An 18,381-nucleotide genomic window follows, 5' to 3' on the forward strand; every position below is an offset into this window, starting at 1 on the left:
TTTTGTAATTACACTACTTGACAATTGCTAAGGAACAGCTACATTTTTCAGAATAATTAATAATAGACGTTGATTGATAAACTGAAACTAAGCATATATTTAGTAGAGACCATGTGCATTTATTATTATGCAAAATAGTTCATATATCGTCATATCAATAATGCAATTAAAAATAAAAAAGATGCTCATTGGACGATTTCCTAACAGCCAGGAAGAATGGGTCTTCTTGCCAAAATAAAACAGAAATGATTACCTCAGTAAGATGTGAGATTACCTCGGACACTAATGCACAGTTTGAAGCTGTAATTCACACTGTCTAACTATCAAAGAATCCTTGTGGGGTATTTTCCTAATCCTCTTGCAATGCGGTTTTCAACTCTTGCACGGTTCTTGCAGAGCATGTTCTTTGTGAAACATGTCTGCCAAAGACATCCTATACATACTCTACAAGATTTCAGACTTAGGAGCACACAGGTTATTGCATACCGTCAATATCTTTACTTTCTAGTGCATCCTCTACCTCAGCGCACTTGTGTGGCCGCACATTGTCGTTCATAAACAGAAAAGTCTGGACTTAACATAACTCTAAAAAGATAAACATGACCCAGAATAATCTCTCTGCAATTACACTGGGATGTAACATTACCTCACTCAAACATGTGGAGCGATGTTTAGCCATTGCCTTTGATGCCTGCCGTTACCGACGGGCCTGGGCAGAACTGATTATCTTCATGAACTTATTGTTGTGCATAACATGTTCACCTTTCTCTCCACACTATCTGGTAGCCAGTATCACTTCTCATAGTGAATTAGGAATCGCCGAAGAACATCACTCTGGACTACTGCTGGTGACCCTAAACAATACGTTCCTTTCACCAACATTATCTTGCTCAACAATGGCGTCTCAGTTAGGGAGGGATCCATCCAGCAGGTTTCCGTACATGTAAACAAACTTGATTTTGTCACTGTGAGATGGTTCTAAGAGAAACATGTATACCGGTAGTGGCTGCAAGGTCTGCAACTATCTGCCTAGGTTACTCTTGAGGTGTGGTGCTCCTACAACGACCACGGCATGCTATCACATATCATTTCCACCTGCAAGGTTGTTTTTTTTAATCGTGAGATGACACTCCCATTACTGTGGTAACAGTGACATCTTGACCTGCTCCTTGTCGTCTACGATTGTAAGAACTCAAATGATATCTTGATAATATTTTGCACTTTATTGCAACAGCATACTGAATTTTACTGAAATAAATTCAGCAACCTATGGTGCTATTTTGGTCAAATAACATTATGAATTTTCGAATGAAGGAAGAAATTGTGTGCACTGCAGTTTATACAGATAACGGTCTATCTATGCTCTATCACGCCCTTTACACTTGATTTTACGGTTATTGGTCGCTCTCAAGAATGCTACTTTCCATAAATCAGTTGTTCCTTAGCAATAGTCAAGCAGTAAGTAATGATATCTACTATCAAAAATTATGTATATTGTGAATTTAAGAAGCATATTTCACTTTGTTATTTGATTTGCAAAGCTTCTAAAACTCTTATAATTATGTTCATGATATTAATTTTGTGATATAATACTGGGTGTTGAGACATTGAACTTTTATATATTATAAAAGTAATTTTTTTTTGTTGATGTGTAGTACTCTCAACTTTTGTATTTTAAATAATTATAACTGTTTTGTGATATAGAATATTGTCGTGAATGCTGAGATTTTTTGTTTTATGTAATTAAAATTGGGCTTTATATTTCTTTTAAAAAATTTGTAATTTTGAAATCAAACAAATTAAATCAAGGCATTGTTTTATTTCAAAACCTTTTTGTAAGTATTTATTTCGAAAAACTGACACATATGCAATAAGAACTAGTTAATTATTTTGTATGGCTCTGCTAAACAGATATTTTCTAATCTACAAGCATTGCAGATAATATAAAATGCTTTATCCACTAATGTAGGTATCGGTATGTTATCTTACCTATAGTGCAAGCTTCCTCAATTGCTATTTTGCACAGAAAAAAAAGAAAAGAAAGTAAATTAAGCACACAGAAGAATAACAACAAGAAAATAGAATAACATAAATATGTAAAGTATTAATATATATTAGTGACTGCAGTTTCTTAAAATTTCTTTATCAGCATCTAAATGGTCAATGGGTCAGAGACCAGCAAATTCTCCTTTGGAACACTATAAAATAATAACCACTGGTCTGTGGGACCCTAACCTGCCACAACAACAAGCTCCTCTGGTGGAAATGGTATAATTAAAATCATGGTACAATGGGTTAATTTGACGTCACATTTCTGGGACATGTCTTAGTTAATTTTTTTTAGTTTTGAGCTTTATGTTTACAGGGGTCTGTCTAGGTTTTTCTGAGAGGTACCTATTTTGTGAAAATTTAGACATAATTTGTGAAAAATTAAAAACTATGTTAAAAAATCAACACAGAAATATGGCAAAAATATGGATTTATCGTTTCTTAAGGAATACAAAAATAAAATTATAAGAAAAAGTATTTTGTGAAACTACCGTTTTTCCTAAAGTTGAATTTGTGAAGGTACCGCTAAACGGTAGTAAATTCGGCCTAGACAGACCCCTGGTTTATTAATATTATATATAACGGAATTATTTAATTTTAAGATACAAAATGCAATTTAAAGAACTGGGAGCACCTTCTTAAAAAAAACTTTATGATGCATTGAATCAAGAAAAATACATGCCGCATGAGAAAAATAAGTGAACTTGTAAATTTCAAAATTGGTGGCAGACAAACTACAATGGCTAGAGTTTAGTTTGGAAAATAGTAAAATATATTGAACAGTATGCAATATTGGTTATTATTGATGTTTATTATTCTGAATTTTATTTGGATAATGGCTTCAATTTTTTACATTTATATTTTTGTATAAGACCAAATTAGCTATAATTGATCAAGTTCTATTCAAAATTAACTAAAAAATGTATTGTCATCATGTAGCACAAATATAATTATAAGTACACTGTTCAAATAAACTTAATTTGGATTGGAAAAGCGATATTGTTTGTGGGCCAGTACATAATGATGCTTACTGATCCTTCAGACCAATAACTTTTTTTTTATAATTTGTAACATTGAGTATTAAGCAGGAGAGTTTTTTTTGAAGGCTGATACACATGAAAGAAATATACTTAAAAACTTATCTACCAAAGGTGTCGATAAATAACTTTATACTACAAGATTGCAGATTTAAAACAATATGGAAAGTTATTTTATACAGTTGAAATGTCATTTTAATTATAAGGAAGAAAAAAAAACAAATCTTAAATGTTGAGTTTTTCTATTTGATATTTAAAATTTATCACTTTTGTTAGAAAAGTAATAATTTATTAGATTTTTGTCAGTAAATATATTTTAATTGTTTTAGAAAGACTTTTAAATTTTTTTTATTCATTCACAAAAAATAACTCTTTAAGATATTATTAAATTTATAATTTAAAATTTACTATAAACTTTATACTTCGATAGTTATATTTCAAAAGGAAGTAATATTATTATTAGACATTAAATCTATGAGATTTAATAAATTTTTTATCCAGCATTTCTTAAACAAATTACAGAAATCTATGGGATTTCTTAAAAGATGCTATGTACAAGATATAGTTTTAAAAACATTCGTCAAACTTCGAATTCAAATTAGAAAATCTTTATTGTTCTTTTCACGGAAAATTTTATTCATTATTTTAATTTGAACTGGGATATGGGATTCCCAAAACTATAGAATAATTTTATTCGTCATAACGTTTTTTATCCTTTGAATAAAAATTTAAAAGAGGTAAATCCCTAACTTTAATGACTAGTGGATAATATGAAAAGTTTAATTAAAATATAATTATGTTAATTGAAGTTTAATAAAAATATAATTTAAATGTAGTTTTGGGAATACATATCTCCATACAAAGTATACATATGTTTTATATTCAATATAAATTTATTTTATTTCTTCAAATCATGATTAGTATAATGTTTTCTAAGTAAGCTATACAGTAAAAACATTCAGGAACAGTGACATAAAATTCAATATTAAATAGACTTAATAACTCAAATTTTTAAAATTTAATTACTTACTAATGTGGGATGCACTAAAAAAATAATAAAATTTGATTTTCAACATTATTGCAATATTTTAATGTAAATTGAATAAACTATTTCTTTTTGACAAATTTTTAAAACTTAAGTATTTTTTAAACCAAACAAAAAATCCAACATGTTGACTCATTACACAAGTTTAGAAAATTAAGAAAATTATATTATAATGGAATTGGGATACTTTACACATAGCTTGTATAAATATCTTTGTTAAAATAGTTCAGTTTTACTTATTAAGATGTAAGTTTTTATGGTTTGAAATGCTCTTTAAACATGTGCTGGATAATTAGTGCTAACTTTTAAATAAATTATTTTATTGGACTTGAAGAAATGACATATTCTTTTTGAAAAAAATTTATAATTATAGAAACTGGATTCAGAATTGTATAACTCGATATATGAAAGGTTGAATAATCTGGAAAATGTGTTTTCAGCAGTTTAAAATTTAAGTTAAAAGAAATTTCATTCAATTTTAAACTGTATAAATTTTCTCATTTTAAATGTTAATTAAAACAGTAAACTAATTAAACACTAACAAAAAGTATTGTAATTAATTAAAAATTTAAATTGGATTTTATAATTAATATACACAAAATGTGGAAAAGTTTCATAATCTAGAAAATGTGTTTTCTACAGTTTATATTTTCAATTGAAAGAAATTTAAAAGACATTATTTTTTATTGATCAGAATTTAGAATCTCTCAAAGAATATATAATAATTTTATTTTGTATTTCAGCATAAAAAAACAATGTAGTCTTAAAAACTTTCAGGCCATGTTGTTCACAATATTAAAATTTTTTTCAATCAGACGATAAAACTAATTTTATAAAATTATCGACAAAAAATTAGCAATTTCAGTAATTTGTTGTACAGAAATGATTGAAGAAACAATTGTAACACTATTTGTAGGAAACTATCAGCACAGACTGATCCAAATTACATTTTCCAGATTATGAGCACCCTATTTTTTAAGATTTTTTAATTTGAACTCATTAAGCAAAAGTCTGTTTATTCAAGATAGGTAAATTTTTGTGTTAGACCAAATTTAGTTAACTTCGGTTTGTCCCCTCAAATCATGATAAAATCTGGCCATTCAGTTGAAAGTTATTTAAGGTGTTATGTTTTTTAATGCATGCATAGTGATTAAACATGACACTAGGTACACCATGCGTTTGAGTACCATTTCTTCATAACCATATATGACCTAAAAATGGTATGGTAAATATAAATACTTAATCTAATGAGGTAAAGATTATTATTTTGTATGCTCTGAGTTTTTAATTATAAAAAAAAATTAACTATGTCCTTCTGAAGATATAGATAACAAGTTTTTAAATTATAATATAAAACCCAACAAACTATACTTGCAATAATAGAAAAATCAGGTATAAAAAAATTGGATTCTAATAAATTTATTCAAGTAAAATATCTAACCAATCAAATCAATGGGTTATTTCATGTCTAGCGGATGCTAGTGCCAAAGCAATATGGAACCAAAAAATTTAATGTGTTATTTCCTGTTTAGTGGAAACTCGTATCAAAATAATATTAAACCAATAAATTTAGCAACTTCGAGCCAATATATTTAATAGCTAATTTCATGTCTAGTGGAAACTTGTCGGAGTAATGGGGAACCAATCAATTTAATGTCTAATTGACACTACTTGGATTGAAATAATGTGGAAAAAAATAAATTTAATGGGTAATTTCAGGTTTAGTAAATCAATTTTAAGATACATCATTATTTTGCCATTTTCATTTTTTAAATACAATTCAATACACAAGAATTAAGTTCTGGAAAAACTTTGACTTGACAAAAATTTGTGTGCATATAGTTAATAGGTAAATGCAGTGTAATGATTGTTTTATTTTTCTTTAAGCTTTGCAACTTAATTATGAAATTGCTATCAAATAATTTTTGAGACAGCAAGCTCTAATTTACATAATCACAAATACTCAAGAAAGTGTTTTCTTGTTATTATTAAGACTCTTGAGATTATTATATTTTGTTAGTCTTTTTGCCTGAAAACAACCCCTGAAAATAAGTGATATGGTACCTTTTTTATAGACGCTTATTAAATAGAAAAGAAGGAAGCATGAAACTGTTATAAAATAAGGAATATCTCTGGTTTTTGCATAATGCTGTTAAAAAATTTCATTAATTTCACTAAGATAATTTTTTTTCTCCACAATCTAATTATCAGTACAACAGCATTGACTTATTCAATACATACACAGATTTCAAGATCAAATTCATTATTGTAAAAAAGTTGTGTCAACTCAACAAAAAAATTGAGATCATTCTGCTCAATTGAGAAGGTTTACACAGAAAATTTTTTCTGCGTAAATAATACATTTGGACAACATCATTATATTTCCTATTTTAAATCTCTTTATCAAAACTGGAAATCGTGATAAAGTAACGTTTAAGTCAAAATAAACAATTTGTTTAAATTTAAAAAATATCAGTAAACTGTATGCAACCTATAATAATGCAAAATGTGTAATAATTGGAAAACTATTTCAAAACTTACAAATCTCTTAGTTAAAAAATTTATATTTATTCAAAATTTTGTATGTTAATAGGCAATACAAAATATAAAATTGAATTTTAAACAACAAAATATGCATCCTACATATCGCGCACAATTAAAAAAAAGTGTGGATGAAATTCTGCATTCATTTCTTTTATTCTTATTCAAAAATTATAAGACTGAGATTGTGTATTAACAGTCAAACAGAAAATGTCAGCTTTAACGTTACCTTAACTGTGTGTGTCTGAAAACTATGGTTCAACATTTGGTAACATCCTACTAAGCAACTAATTATATTATAACAAATTTGAATCAATGATACTTAAAATATAAGATTAAATACAGTATTGGCCAAACTATTAAAACAATTAAACAACTTAAAAAAAGCAAAAATGTATCATAAATCAAAATACTGTACAACATTCATTAATTCAGTATAAGTAAAACCAATTCCGATATTAGTCACAAAGAATATTACAGATAAATTAGAAATACACCACCACAAACAGTGAAAAACAAATTAATTAATAAATTTGTTTTTTTTCTCATCTAAACTATTTTGATTTTTATTAATTTGATCAGTAGAATATAGTGTTCTGTAAGTCCCTAAATTATTTTTATATAAACATATAGTAAATTTTTCTAATAATTAGGCCAACACTGTATGTAACCAATTAATAAAAAACACATGGAAATCCATAAAAAATTATGTCTAGCAACAAATAATATATATATATAAAAAAACAAGTAGTAGCCATGTTTATAAAACATTTAAAACACTGATCTAAGCCATCAGAACTTACTATGTGAAAACTTATATTTAAATGGTTTTTTTGATTGCAAAATAAATTTAAAAACTAAACATGCTACACAAGAAAAAAACAAAAACTTAAGACGAATTGTGCATCAAAATGTGAAAAATGACAATTTCATATGCACAAGAAGGGGCAGGACAATTAAAGAAGACTACACCAAGATTTACAAATTAAAAAATGAAAAAATCGGATCACCTTTTTTTCTCCTTTGATGACATGGGATCCAGTTGGATGGAAGGAAAAAATTTAAGTTAAAATTCCAGACAATAAAATAAAAAAATATGTAATAAAAAATTAGGTGCTCAGACAAAAAACTTTTTTGTGAAAAAAATTAGGCAGTACCAATCAACAAAGCAATTAAGTTAAACCCTTGTTCCATATAGAAATAAGGAAAACTTAAAAACAAAATTAAATAAACATAATTTATAACAAACACTTCTATGGACTTAAATATTCAATAAATAACAAAATGTTTTAATAGTAAATAAATAAGATTTAGAGAATAATCTATGAAAGAGATTGCGATTTATGATTTAAAAGTTTTGCTAGTAAGAAAATGTGTTGTTCTACATGAAATGGCCATTTTGAATTTCCATTTTGTAACCTATATTAAAATGTACTATCAAATCAGTACTAAGAATAAGTTTTAGCATGCTGTATGAACTGCATTGTAATTAGAATGTTCTCACGTCAAATTTATTTATAGTCTAATTAATTCTTGAAATCTGTAATTAATATCTACAGCTCTTTATATCCCAAAAAGGTGTGCTGCAATAATTTTACATAAGAATCAAATTTTAGCATGCTGTATGAACTGTGTCATAATTAATATGTAATCGAAATTAAAATTGCATTGTTAATTATTAAGATGCCAGGTGGTTGATTGGTAGCACTTTACACTCTCATGCCACAGGTCTGAGGTTCTATTCTCAGACCGGGTTAACTCAGCTTTTCATCCCTTGGTAGATAAAATGAGTACCAAGTACCTTGAGGACTAAACACAGATGGTTTAGCATCCGGCGGACCACCCAACTGGAACGACTGCTCCTGCACTGGAGCACAAAGTCAAGAAAACTGGGATGGGCACAGTAGGCCTGAGCTCTTCATAAGCTGACACCCCACTGAGTTTAGCTCTAATTTTATAGTTAATTATGAATAATCATCTAGATATTTTTACTCCATATCTAGGTCTACAAAATATCCACACTAAAAATAAGTTTTAACATGTTGTATAAGCTGTATAATCAGAATGTTCCATATCAGTCTTATTCATAATCTAGTTAATTATGAATAAGACTAATATGGAACAATATTTAAACTCGTAACCTGTATTTAGATGTGCATATCTGTATTTAAATATCTTTAATAGTATATGAATAGACACATCTAGCAGCACTTAAGTTAAATTTTAGCAATTAGTATCACAATCAGAATGTTCTGTAAGATAGCTAAGTATTTAATTCTATGTTGTTAAAGTATTGGCAAGTAAACTACAACCAACCTTATTGGCATTTTAGTTAGTCCAAACTGCCAGTTATGTTGTTGTTAACTTATGTTGCAGATAATCTCACATATCATTAAACCAGTTCAAAATTTCAGTTTACTAGCTGACTAACTAGGATGACTTTACATAAAACAATTAATTGCATATGTTTTTATGGGTTCTTAAGAGGTGTGATTTATAAATGTAATTAAAATTGTTCACTAACAAACATTCACCATTTTGCAAGCATTTATGGCCATTACATATAGGACAACTATTAAGTTTACCTTTTTAAGTAGGCAGCCAGAATATTAAATGTTCTTTTTAAAAAAAAATACATGAATAGTTTTAAGATTTAACAATTGTATAAAAACTCAACTCTCACTTTTTTAGCGGCACTGGACTACCACCATGGGAGTGTCCTCCATTTCTCGCATCTGCCATTGTTGGACATGCCACCATCATGTATGCTGTTTGGAGATCAGGAGAGGAAAAATATAAACGTTAGTACACTTTGTAAAAGAAACTAAGTCAAATAATAAACCCACTTAAAATCAATGACATTCACTAAAGAAGAGTTTGACAAAGGATTATTTGGTTACTTGCTGTAAAGCAGATACACTGGACAATTCACTCGCTAAAATGCTTCTTATTTTTTAATACAAGGTGAATTCAAAAAATTCAGTGAATAGTGTCATGAAGTAAAAAAAATGAGAAACAAACAAAATACTTTAACTGAAACTCAAAGTAATCACCATAAGCTGCAATAGATTTGGGACATCAACTTCTTTTTGTAACGTTTGAAACATATCTTTGACATCTTTCTTTCTATCTCTAAACAGTTTGAACTACTAAAAAACAAAAACTTGTCTATTACCAGGGGTATTGTGAGCCCAAGTCAAAATTCCAAAAAATTTCTTGAGTAAAAAAAAGTTTAAATCGAAAAATTAAAAAAAAAATTTAAACAAGGTTTTTTCTTTTTTCTCAATATTTTTTAGTTTACTTAAAATATATTTAAAATTTTACACATACCTATACCATTTACAAGTACCTATGTCAACCTGGAGAAGTAATTGAAATTTACGAATATGTCTTTTTTTCTTGAGTTTATGATTATAATAACTATTTACTGATAAAAAATGAATATTAATCTTTAATATAAGCTTTATAAAGCATCTGGCTCTCCCTTACAAATAAAATAAACTGTGTTTTTAAGCTCCACCTTTGAAAATTTGATTTGCGGAAACTTTTGTGATCAATGATTTTTTAAAACATCTGAACCTTCGATCTCCGGAAACTTCTGGATCACGGTTAGCAAAAAATCCAGAAATCCAGATTTTTTCCGGAGCACAATCAGGCCTGTATTACTGCTTCCACGCCATGCACTTTCATTGCCAGGGTATCTTTCTAGACTGATTTCATCAATTTCCCCACATTTTTGTAATTGGTGCATAAATTTTAATATTTACTACATAATTATACCTTATTCTTATGCATAGAATTTATTTCAAAACACTCATACTTCCTATTAGAGTCTAATTAAACAATTTTCTCTAAATATATTATTACAATACCAAATTTTTGGGTAACAATATTGAACTTTTAGGTACCTAAAATATGTTGGGTGTTTAACCTTTTAACAGTCATGCCAGAAATAATCTCGGACACATCACTAGTGTTCCAAAATGTAATGCCAGAGTATAACTCGGGGTAATTTTTTTTTTAGTGCATTACATTGTTATACCCGAACTATTGGGAGAAGTTTATCTCGGCTTCATCTCTTTGTCAAACCTGAATCTATCTGGGCAAAAGTTAATTTTGAAACAATTTAGAACAATAGATGGCAGCACTTTACTGAAGGTTTCAAGGGATAGAGGTTTATGTTCCAAGTACACGGGATTTTTTTTTTGTTGCAAAATGGCGTCCAGTTCTTTGAAACTTTATATGGATAATTTATTTTTTTAGAAAAAAATTAAATGATTTTATTTTTTGAAATTTTTCAAAAATAATGCTCCACTAAGAGCAAACTTTTCCACTGCCACATTAAGTGGCAGCCGCCTCAAGCGAATATATAGTGGCTAAAAACCTTAAAATTTCTATGCATGTAATTCAAAATATCAATTTTTAACTACTAAGTATATTTTGTTTTGTGCTAAACATTTGATTTTTGCAATAAAAAAAATTGACTATTCATGTTCCCAAATCATCAAAATAACTTCACAGTTAAAAGGCTAATAAAATACCCTGGCATTTTCCAGATTGATAAAAGTTTTTAATTTTTCCCTGTTCTCTCTATTTTATTGTCCCCCTGCTGACATTTCATGTGTTTCAGTAGTTGTTTAGCATAATTTGAAGCAAAACTTGTAATTTCTTCGCACAGACACACACATTTCTTCACAGTAGGACTGATTCAAATTAGTCAAAGCACAGACACACTTAACTATTATGATTTGGATGCTAAGGTCTTATTTTTTTCCCACTGCATCTGTATTAGCACAATACCTTAATCAGCTGTGTTATTTAACTATGTAACAATTCTTCCCCAAACTGTTTGAATACACCTTGTATAAAATTAAATCCCTGTAAAAGATATGTTTCATACAATTATACATTTCAAGAAAAGTGCACATGTAAACATGAAACATTATTTAAGCCTAAAATAACAGGGTATAAAATAATGTGAGTGATTGTTTTAATAGTAATCAAAAAATTACAAAACATACTTTTTGTTTCCTTGTTTTGGGGTAACATTATAACGAATCAATATATTTTAGGGCAACAAAATTTAAGAATTTATTTATAAAAATTTTGGATTTTGAAAAGGATTTCTAAATTATGTTTTTCATGCTTATTATTAGAATAGACTTTTGATAAAATCAAATAGTATAACAATTTTGTATTTGAAAAAAAAAAGTTAAAAAATAGAGCTAAGATTTTTTTTTTTTTTTTTTGCAGAAAATTCCTACTTCTACCAATTGCTATAATTATCTTTTCTTACATCTATAACTAGTAATAATCATCTAATATTTTTTGTCAATATATATGATTTATGAGTGCTCACATATTATCCTATTGACCATTTTTGTTAACATTGCATCAGAGTAATTTTGGTATCTTTCAAATTCATTTTTATGTAGTAATTGATTATAAAAAATTAACAAAATATATATATAACTTATCGCAAAAAAAAAACAAGATGTAAAAAAGGATATAATATTTAAATTTGAACCACTTTCAAATTTATTGACAGATTTGGCAAAAATGGTCAACAAAATTATACGTAAGTATCGATTTATGTCATTACACACTGATTCAAAAGACTTGATGAATATTCAGATCCATAAAAATTTTGTAATGTAATATAAAAACAATACTTAATCATTTAAATAATTAATCATTTAAAACTTAGAAATAATATAAAAAAATTTATAATTTTATATAATAATTACACTACATATTTTTATAATTTAGAATCGTCCAAGTTGTGCATGATGATATTGTCAATTCAACAAAAATGGTAACACTTACAATATTAAAACAGAATTTCAGGACAAAAAAAAATATTATTTGAAAACGTTAAAAATAAATAATAAATATTGGTATTCTATAAAAATAAAATAATGAGGAATAAAAAGGTTTTATTTTATTTTATAAATATTTTTAAAAGCAAACATTACTTTATAAAAGTTTGCATGTTAGGATAGAAGAAAAAATTATCAGTTAAAATCATAATTCATAATTCATTTAATATTTATTCAAAAATAGTAAAGAAGTCACTAAAAACAATCATCCAAAAACAGAAAGTTCCAATATTAAGAGTAATACTGTAATAAATAGCATTCTAAACTAAAAAAAACAACATGTGATTTGTTTCATTTTGCAAAGTTTGTCAATGTTAACTAACACCATATGGCCACAATGTAAAGAGTTGCCTCGCACTTCTTCAACATCAAAGGAACACTTTAATATCTTTACCCACCTGTGTAGGGGGATGAAGTACCCTTTCTCACACAGGGAAAAGAAAAACTTTAGAATCAATTGAACTTTTTTCCTGGGTACAAAACTTAGGGCGGAAGTTTAAATTAAAACAATAAAAAGAGACTGTGCATCACATGTTGTCCTTTGAAAAACGTTATATAAATTTACCTTTTTCAGCTTTTCTTCTTTTTCTTTTATTACAAATTTTTACAGCACACACAGATAGGACAATGGCAGCTATAAAAAACAGGATACCACCCACAACACCAGCCGTGATCGCTTTGCTGCGATTTCTGTCTTGTAAATCACCTAAATAAACAAATCATTAATATTTCGCACAAAGAACAAGAGATCTTCAGAAAATGTAAATCCTACTCAATGAAATTTTCATACTTCTAATAAAGGAGCTTACTTTTAAAAATATTGAAGGATAAAAATTAAACTACATTTCTAAAAATGTTCCTACCATGTATTTCCAAAAGAACTTCTGGACTAGGAGCGGATGGAACACTACCATTTGAATATGCTAAAACTCTAAAAGCATATTTTCCACCCTGAAGTAATTTGGCTAAAAAGAAGTAATACAGATATCATAAATAAAAACTTTATAAATAAAAAATAAAATGATTACAAAGTATACAGTATGCATAATAATATTAATCTTGGATAAAAGGTATTACAAAATAAAACGTTTTGCTATTAACTATCGAAATAAAATCTATAAAAATATCCACATTGAAGTCTACAATATATAAATTAATGTACAATTCATTGGTTTCTATATTTCAAACTCTAATGTACATTTCAATATATTTTATTTTCCAAAATTCAGCAAATAATTGTAAGTTGACAAAAAATATATTTTTCATATTATGTCCAAAATAAGTAAAGCAGTAGCCAAGAGGATAAAATAAAAAAGATAAGCGTAAGAGGAAAACACAACGTAAAAAGTATATCTCGAAAGTATTATTTAAAAAAAATTCCTACCTTTTCTTAGTTAATTACTATTTAGGAGTAATAGAAATTAGTAAAATAATTTGATTACATTTCTATTTATTTATACGATTGAAATCACTTTTAACAATATTCGATGAATTTATTTACCAATTTAAAGCAGGGTACCTACAAAAGAAGATAACTGTGAATTTTCAAGAAGCATAATATAAATTAAGTCATAAAAATTGCCGAAATTATATATTAAAAGGACATTAAAAATTTGATAATACTATAATTATAATATTGAACAATTAACATTCACATAACAGCTTAATATTTATATAAGTTGCCTCACAGCTAGCATATTTTTAATACATAATGTCCATTAATATTTTCATAAAAATGTGTTTTCCTCTAAATGTTGCATCATTATAATAAATGTACGTATGACATAATAATAAAAAGAAAAAATTTCCCATAAATATCTGCTTTCGAATTAAATGAAAACAAAACCTTTGATATCGAATATAATTTGAAAAAATGATGAATGCTTCTAATTATTCTCACAAATACCATGCATTATATGCAAAGTCACAAGTTCAAAATTGTCAAATACAAAATCAAAACAAAATAGGTCAAATAGTTCATAAAAAGTCAAATTTCAAATGCATGACTTTTTAAAATTCACTTTATCATGAAATATTTGACCGATTTTGTTCAACTTTTGTATTTTAGTATATAAAATTACATTCTTTAAAATAATGTAAAAATTTATATACCTAACAACTCAAAATTTTTTGACTATTGCATCATATTGTCATACCCGAATACATATTGGGAGAAGTTTATCTCGGCTTCATCTCTTTGTCAAACCTGAATCTATCTGGGCAAAAGTTAATTTTGATACAATTTAGAACAATAGATGGAATAGATTTACTGAAGGTTTCAAGGGATAGAGGTTTATGTTCAAAGTGCACGGGATTTTTTTGTTGTTGCAAAATGGCATCCAGTTCGTTGAACTTTATATAAATGATTTATTTTTTTAAAAAATAATTTTTTTTAAAATTTTTTAAAAAATAACGCTCTACTAGAAGCAAACTTTTCCACTGCCACATCGAGTGACAGCCGCCTCAAGCGAATATACAGTGGCTAAAAAAACCTTAAAATTTCTATGCATGTAATTCAAAATATCAATTTTTAACTACTAAGTACATTTTGTTTTGTACTAAACATTTGATTTTTGCAATAAAAAAATTGACTATTCATGTACCCAAATCATCAAAATAACTTCATAGTTAAAAGGATAATAAAATACCCTGGAATTTTCCAGATTGATAAAAGTTCTTAATTTTTCTCAGATTGCCACTGCTCCTTATAACTTATGGGCCAGAAATCGAAAGAAAAAAGTATGACTTTTAAGAGAAAGTACGTTTTTGTGTCTGCTTTTGTAACTTAAAATATCATCTACACAAATTAATTATCAAATTTAAAGACAAGTTCTTGAACCATTAAGATTGAGTTCTAGTATTTGACCATCTGATCAAAATTTACTCAGAGTGATTCTTTCCTTTTTTTATGCCCATTGTACATATAAAAAAGTATGCATGCAAAAAAGCAAAATTAAGCATTAATTGAATTTGAAATGATATTCTGGAGAAATTTACAAAAAATAGAATTCAAAATTAAAACTATTATTATTATTCATAACGAAATGCACACTAAAAAGAACAAAAAAAATTTATATTAATGGAAAATATTAATAGAAATTTGATTAATTAAATAGAAAATAACTAGTTAACAAATAAGAATTCAGACAGGTGCCTATTTTTTATACAAGAAAATAATAGAAAATTTAATTTTCCTCAATTAACAGGCCATAAATGGCTCAATTAAACATGTTTATAGCATCTACTATTTCCTAGCAAGTTAGGGGGCAAAGTTATTCTGTTTTTTGTATTTCTAAAGTTTTATTTCATCTAAAAATTTGATTCCTTTACAGCTTTGTGAACTGGATATATTAGATTTAAAACACTCATTACTTTTCATTACAGAACAGGAGTTCTAGTCAATTAAATACTCAATAGATATTTACACAAATAAAATATAAGAAAATATATCTACTGCAAATTAAAAAAATTTTATATTATACAATAATAAAAAATATGTTGAGAACATAAATAAGTTTTGGCAGATTATGGCATGTTTACTGAATATAAAAATTTATTTATTCTACATTACTTTATTTAATTTGCTCTTAATTTTGTTTAATCAAAGAAAATTTTATATGAAGTGACAACTTTTGACTATCTTAAAGGATACATATACTACCTGAGTATTCGGATAAAATTTAATTACACATTTTGGTCAAAAATTTTGCTTCAAAAAAATATAAACACATGATAATTTTGAAAAGTAATTTCTTATATAATATAAAACAACTTATAACTTGCATTAAAAGGATTAAATAGACCCCTTAGCAGTTAAAGTGTAATTATTGATTGCCAGTATGAACCAGTATAAATTGCATTAAACGTTTCATAGCTGTTTTTTTTCTTTCCTAGGTCAAAACATGTTTGAAACAAATATAGTTCAAAGATTTATTTCAAATGAAAGATGTAAGTAATTTATTTATTTTACAGTTAAAATAATAGTAAATTAAATTTAATCCAGACAAAAAACTGAAAACCTGCAATAAATCAATGTTCTTTTAAAAAAATAAGTTATTATCAAATGACTAAAAAAATAAATTCTTGGTAATCCCCTAATATTTAGAGAAAAAAAACAATTTTGCAGCTCTTTCTTTCTCAAATAAATAAATTTAAAAAAAAAATTATACTCTTTTATAATCAATACGACAAGATGTAAGAAATATTTAAAGTAATAATGAAACTCTATATGTCTTATTATTAGTCTTGATTTTATTGTGTGCTCATTTCCGTATCATTTTGATATTGAAAAACAAATGGTTAGTTAACATTTAATGAATAAGATACTTATTTTTTTTAACACTTATTATATAATATGCTTTTAAAATGGGTTTTCATCAATTAAAATTTATAATTTTATATCAGGTCAGGGAGTTAATCACTTTATTTCAAGCTTAAAACTTCCTAATCAGTAGTTATTTTGCTAATAGTTATCAACACTATTTACTATATTTTTAAAAAAAAGTATGCAATAAATCCCAATAAATTCACAAATGCTGAGTTAAAGGCTCGTTTCAATCAAAAATAAAAATATTTTTTTAAATACAAATTAAACAAACTATACAGTTTATGAAAGCACGTCTAATTTGGCAGACATCACAGTAAAGCAAATTTAAAAACACTTAGAAACTAATTTATATTCTCAAAATATTTCAGAGGAATTTAAAAGCAGGAAAAAAATTACCATCATAGTGAGTTTCTTTTATATTGCCCCAGTTTAGCCACTGTGCATCATTTTTGTACTCAACGACATAATATGATATTGGAACTCCATCTGCGGGGGGTTGCCACTTAATACTAACACCCAGGACTGTTTTTGTAACAGTAACATTCCTCACAGTTCCTGGGCTTGGTCCAGCTGGTGTAGATGGCTCAGGGGCAGGAGTTGACCCTAGATGTATGGAAATTAAAAAGTGCTAATTAAACAAATACAGTCACACACAAGTTTATTATCAATTGATAAGAACAAAAATTATAACCACAGATTCAATTTTTAAGAATTTTACTATGTTAACTTAGTTGGAAAGAGAAACTAAATAAGAATTTAATAAACAAACATGTTCATTTTTTTAATATCAAATATTATTAAGAAAACACACATAAATAATTAATAAACCAGACTATCATAAAGAAACACTAGATAACAAGTTTAATAACTTTTCTTTAGGAAAAAATTACTTAAAATTTGCTTTCGCTTTATAAATATGATAGAACTTTGATTGCCAATGAATGCAGGTTAACATAAAATATTCTCTTGAAATTTAATAAATCAATGCACGTAAAAGTATGAAAAGTATTAAATTTATTAAAAATATAAAGAATTAATAAATTTACATTAAGAATGAAAATTGCAAAAATATTTATGATGCGATGGAAAGATGAATATTTTTAGAAATTTCAGTGTGAACACACTCTTTTCTTCGTAAATAAGAAATTTTCAACCTATATAACAAATTGCCATTCCATTTCTGTAAATTAGTGTGAATACCAAAAGTTTCAGGCCTTCAACAAACATGGCACTGGTTATGATTCTGTCTCCATGGATTTTCTTCAGTTTCTGCAACCATATTTTCAATCAACATCACACTTTCACCATTTTCATCAACTGATGTATAAACATCAAAAGTGATGTTTTACTCAAATCTCCATGCTGGTTTACTTCGTGAAGCAAAATAACTTAATTTTTTTTCTTTTTCAAATGCAGGTAAAATTTCTGAACGATGACCGTGGAAATGTTTTAGTTTAAAAAATGATCTAAGCTGGTATCGTTAGCATTATAAGAATAGCATTT

General features: G+C 26.9%; 1 protein-coding gene across 3 annotated transcripts in view; it reads right to left on the bottom strand.

The window, feature by feature from the left end:
• Window positions 1-18,381, bottom strand: part of tutl (immunoglobulin superfamily member turtle) — a 306,060-nt gene that overhangs the window by 7,047 nt on the left and 280,632 nt on the right. For 2 of the 3 annotated variants that reach the window (XM_087152982.1, XM_087152980.1), the window contains 4 exons: window positions 17,275-17,481; window positions 13,415-13,516; window positions 13,117-13,257; window positions 9,356-9,440 (listed from right to left, as the gene is read on the bottom strand). In XM_087152982.1, the coding sequence (XP_087009108.1) occupies window positions 9,356-9,440; window positions 13,117-13,257; window positions 13,415-13,516; window positions 17,275-17,481 (535 nt within the window). Of the gene's footprint in view, window positions 1-1,989; window positions 2,014-9,355; window positions 9,441-13,116; window positions 13,258-13,414; window positions 13,517-17,274; window positions 17,482-18,381 lie in introns of all 3 variants that reach the window. The other variant, XM_087152981.1, reaches the window with a different exon arrangement.

The sequence above is a fragment of the Parasteatoda tepidariorum genome, chromosome 10 (assembly GCF_982258835.1).
Source record: "Parasteatoda tepidariorum strain Cologne lab strain chromosome 10, Ptep-v5.0, whole genome shotgun sequence".
Lineage (NCBI taxonomy): Eukaryota > Metazoa > Arthropoda > Arachnida > Araneae > Theridiidae > Parasteatoda > Parasteatoda tepidariorum.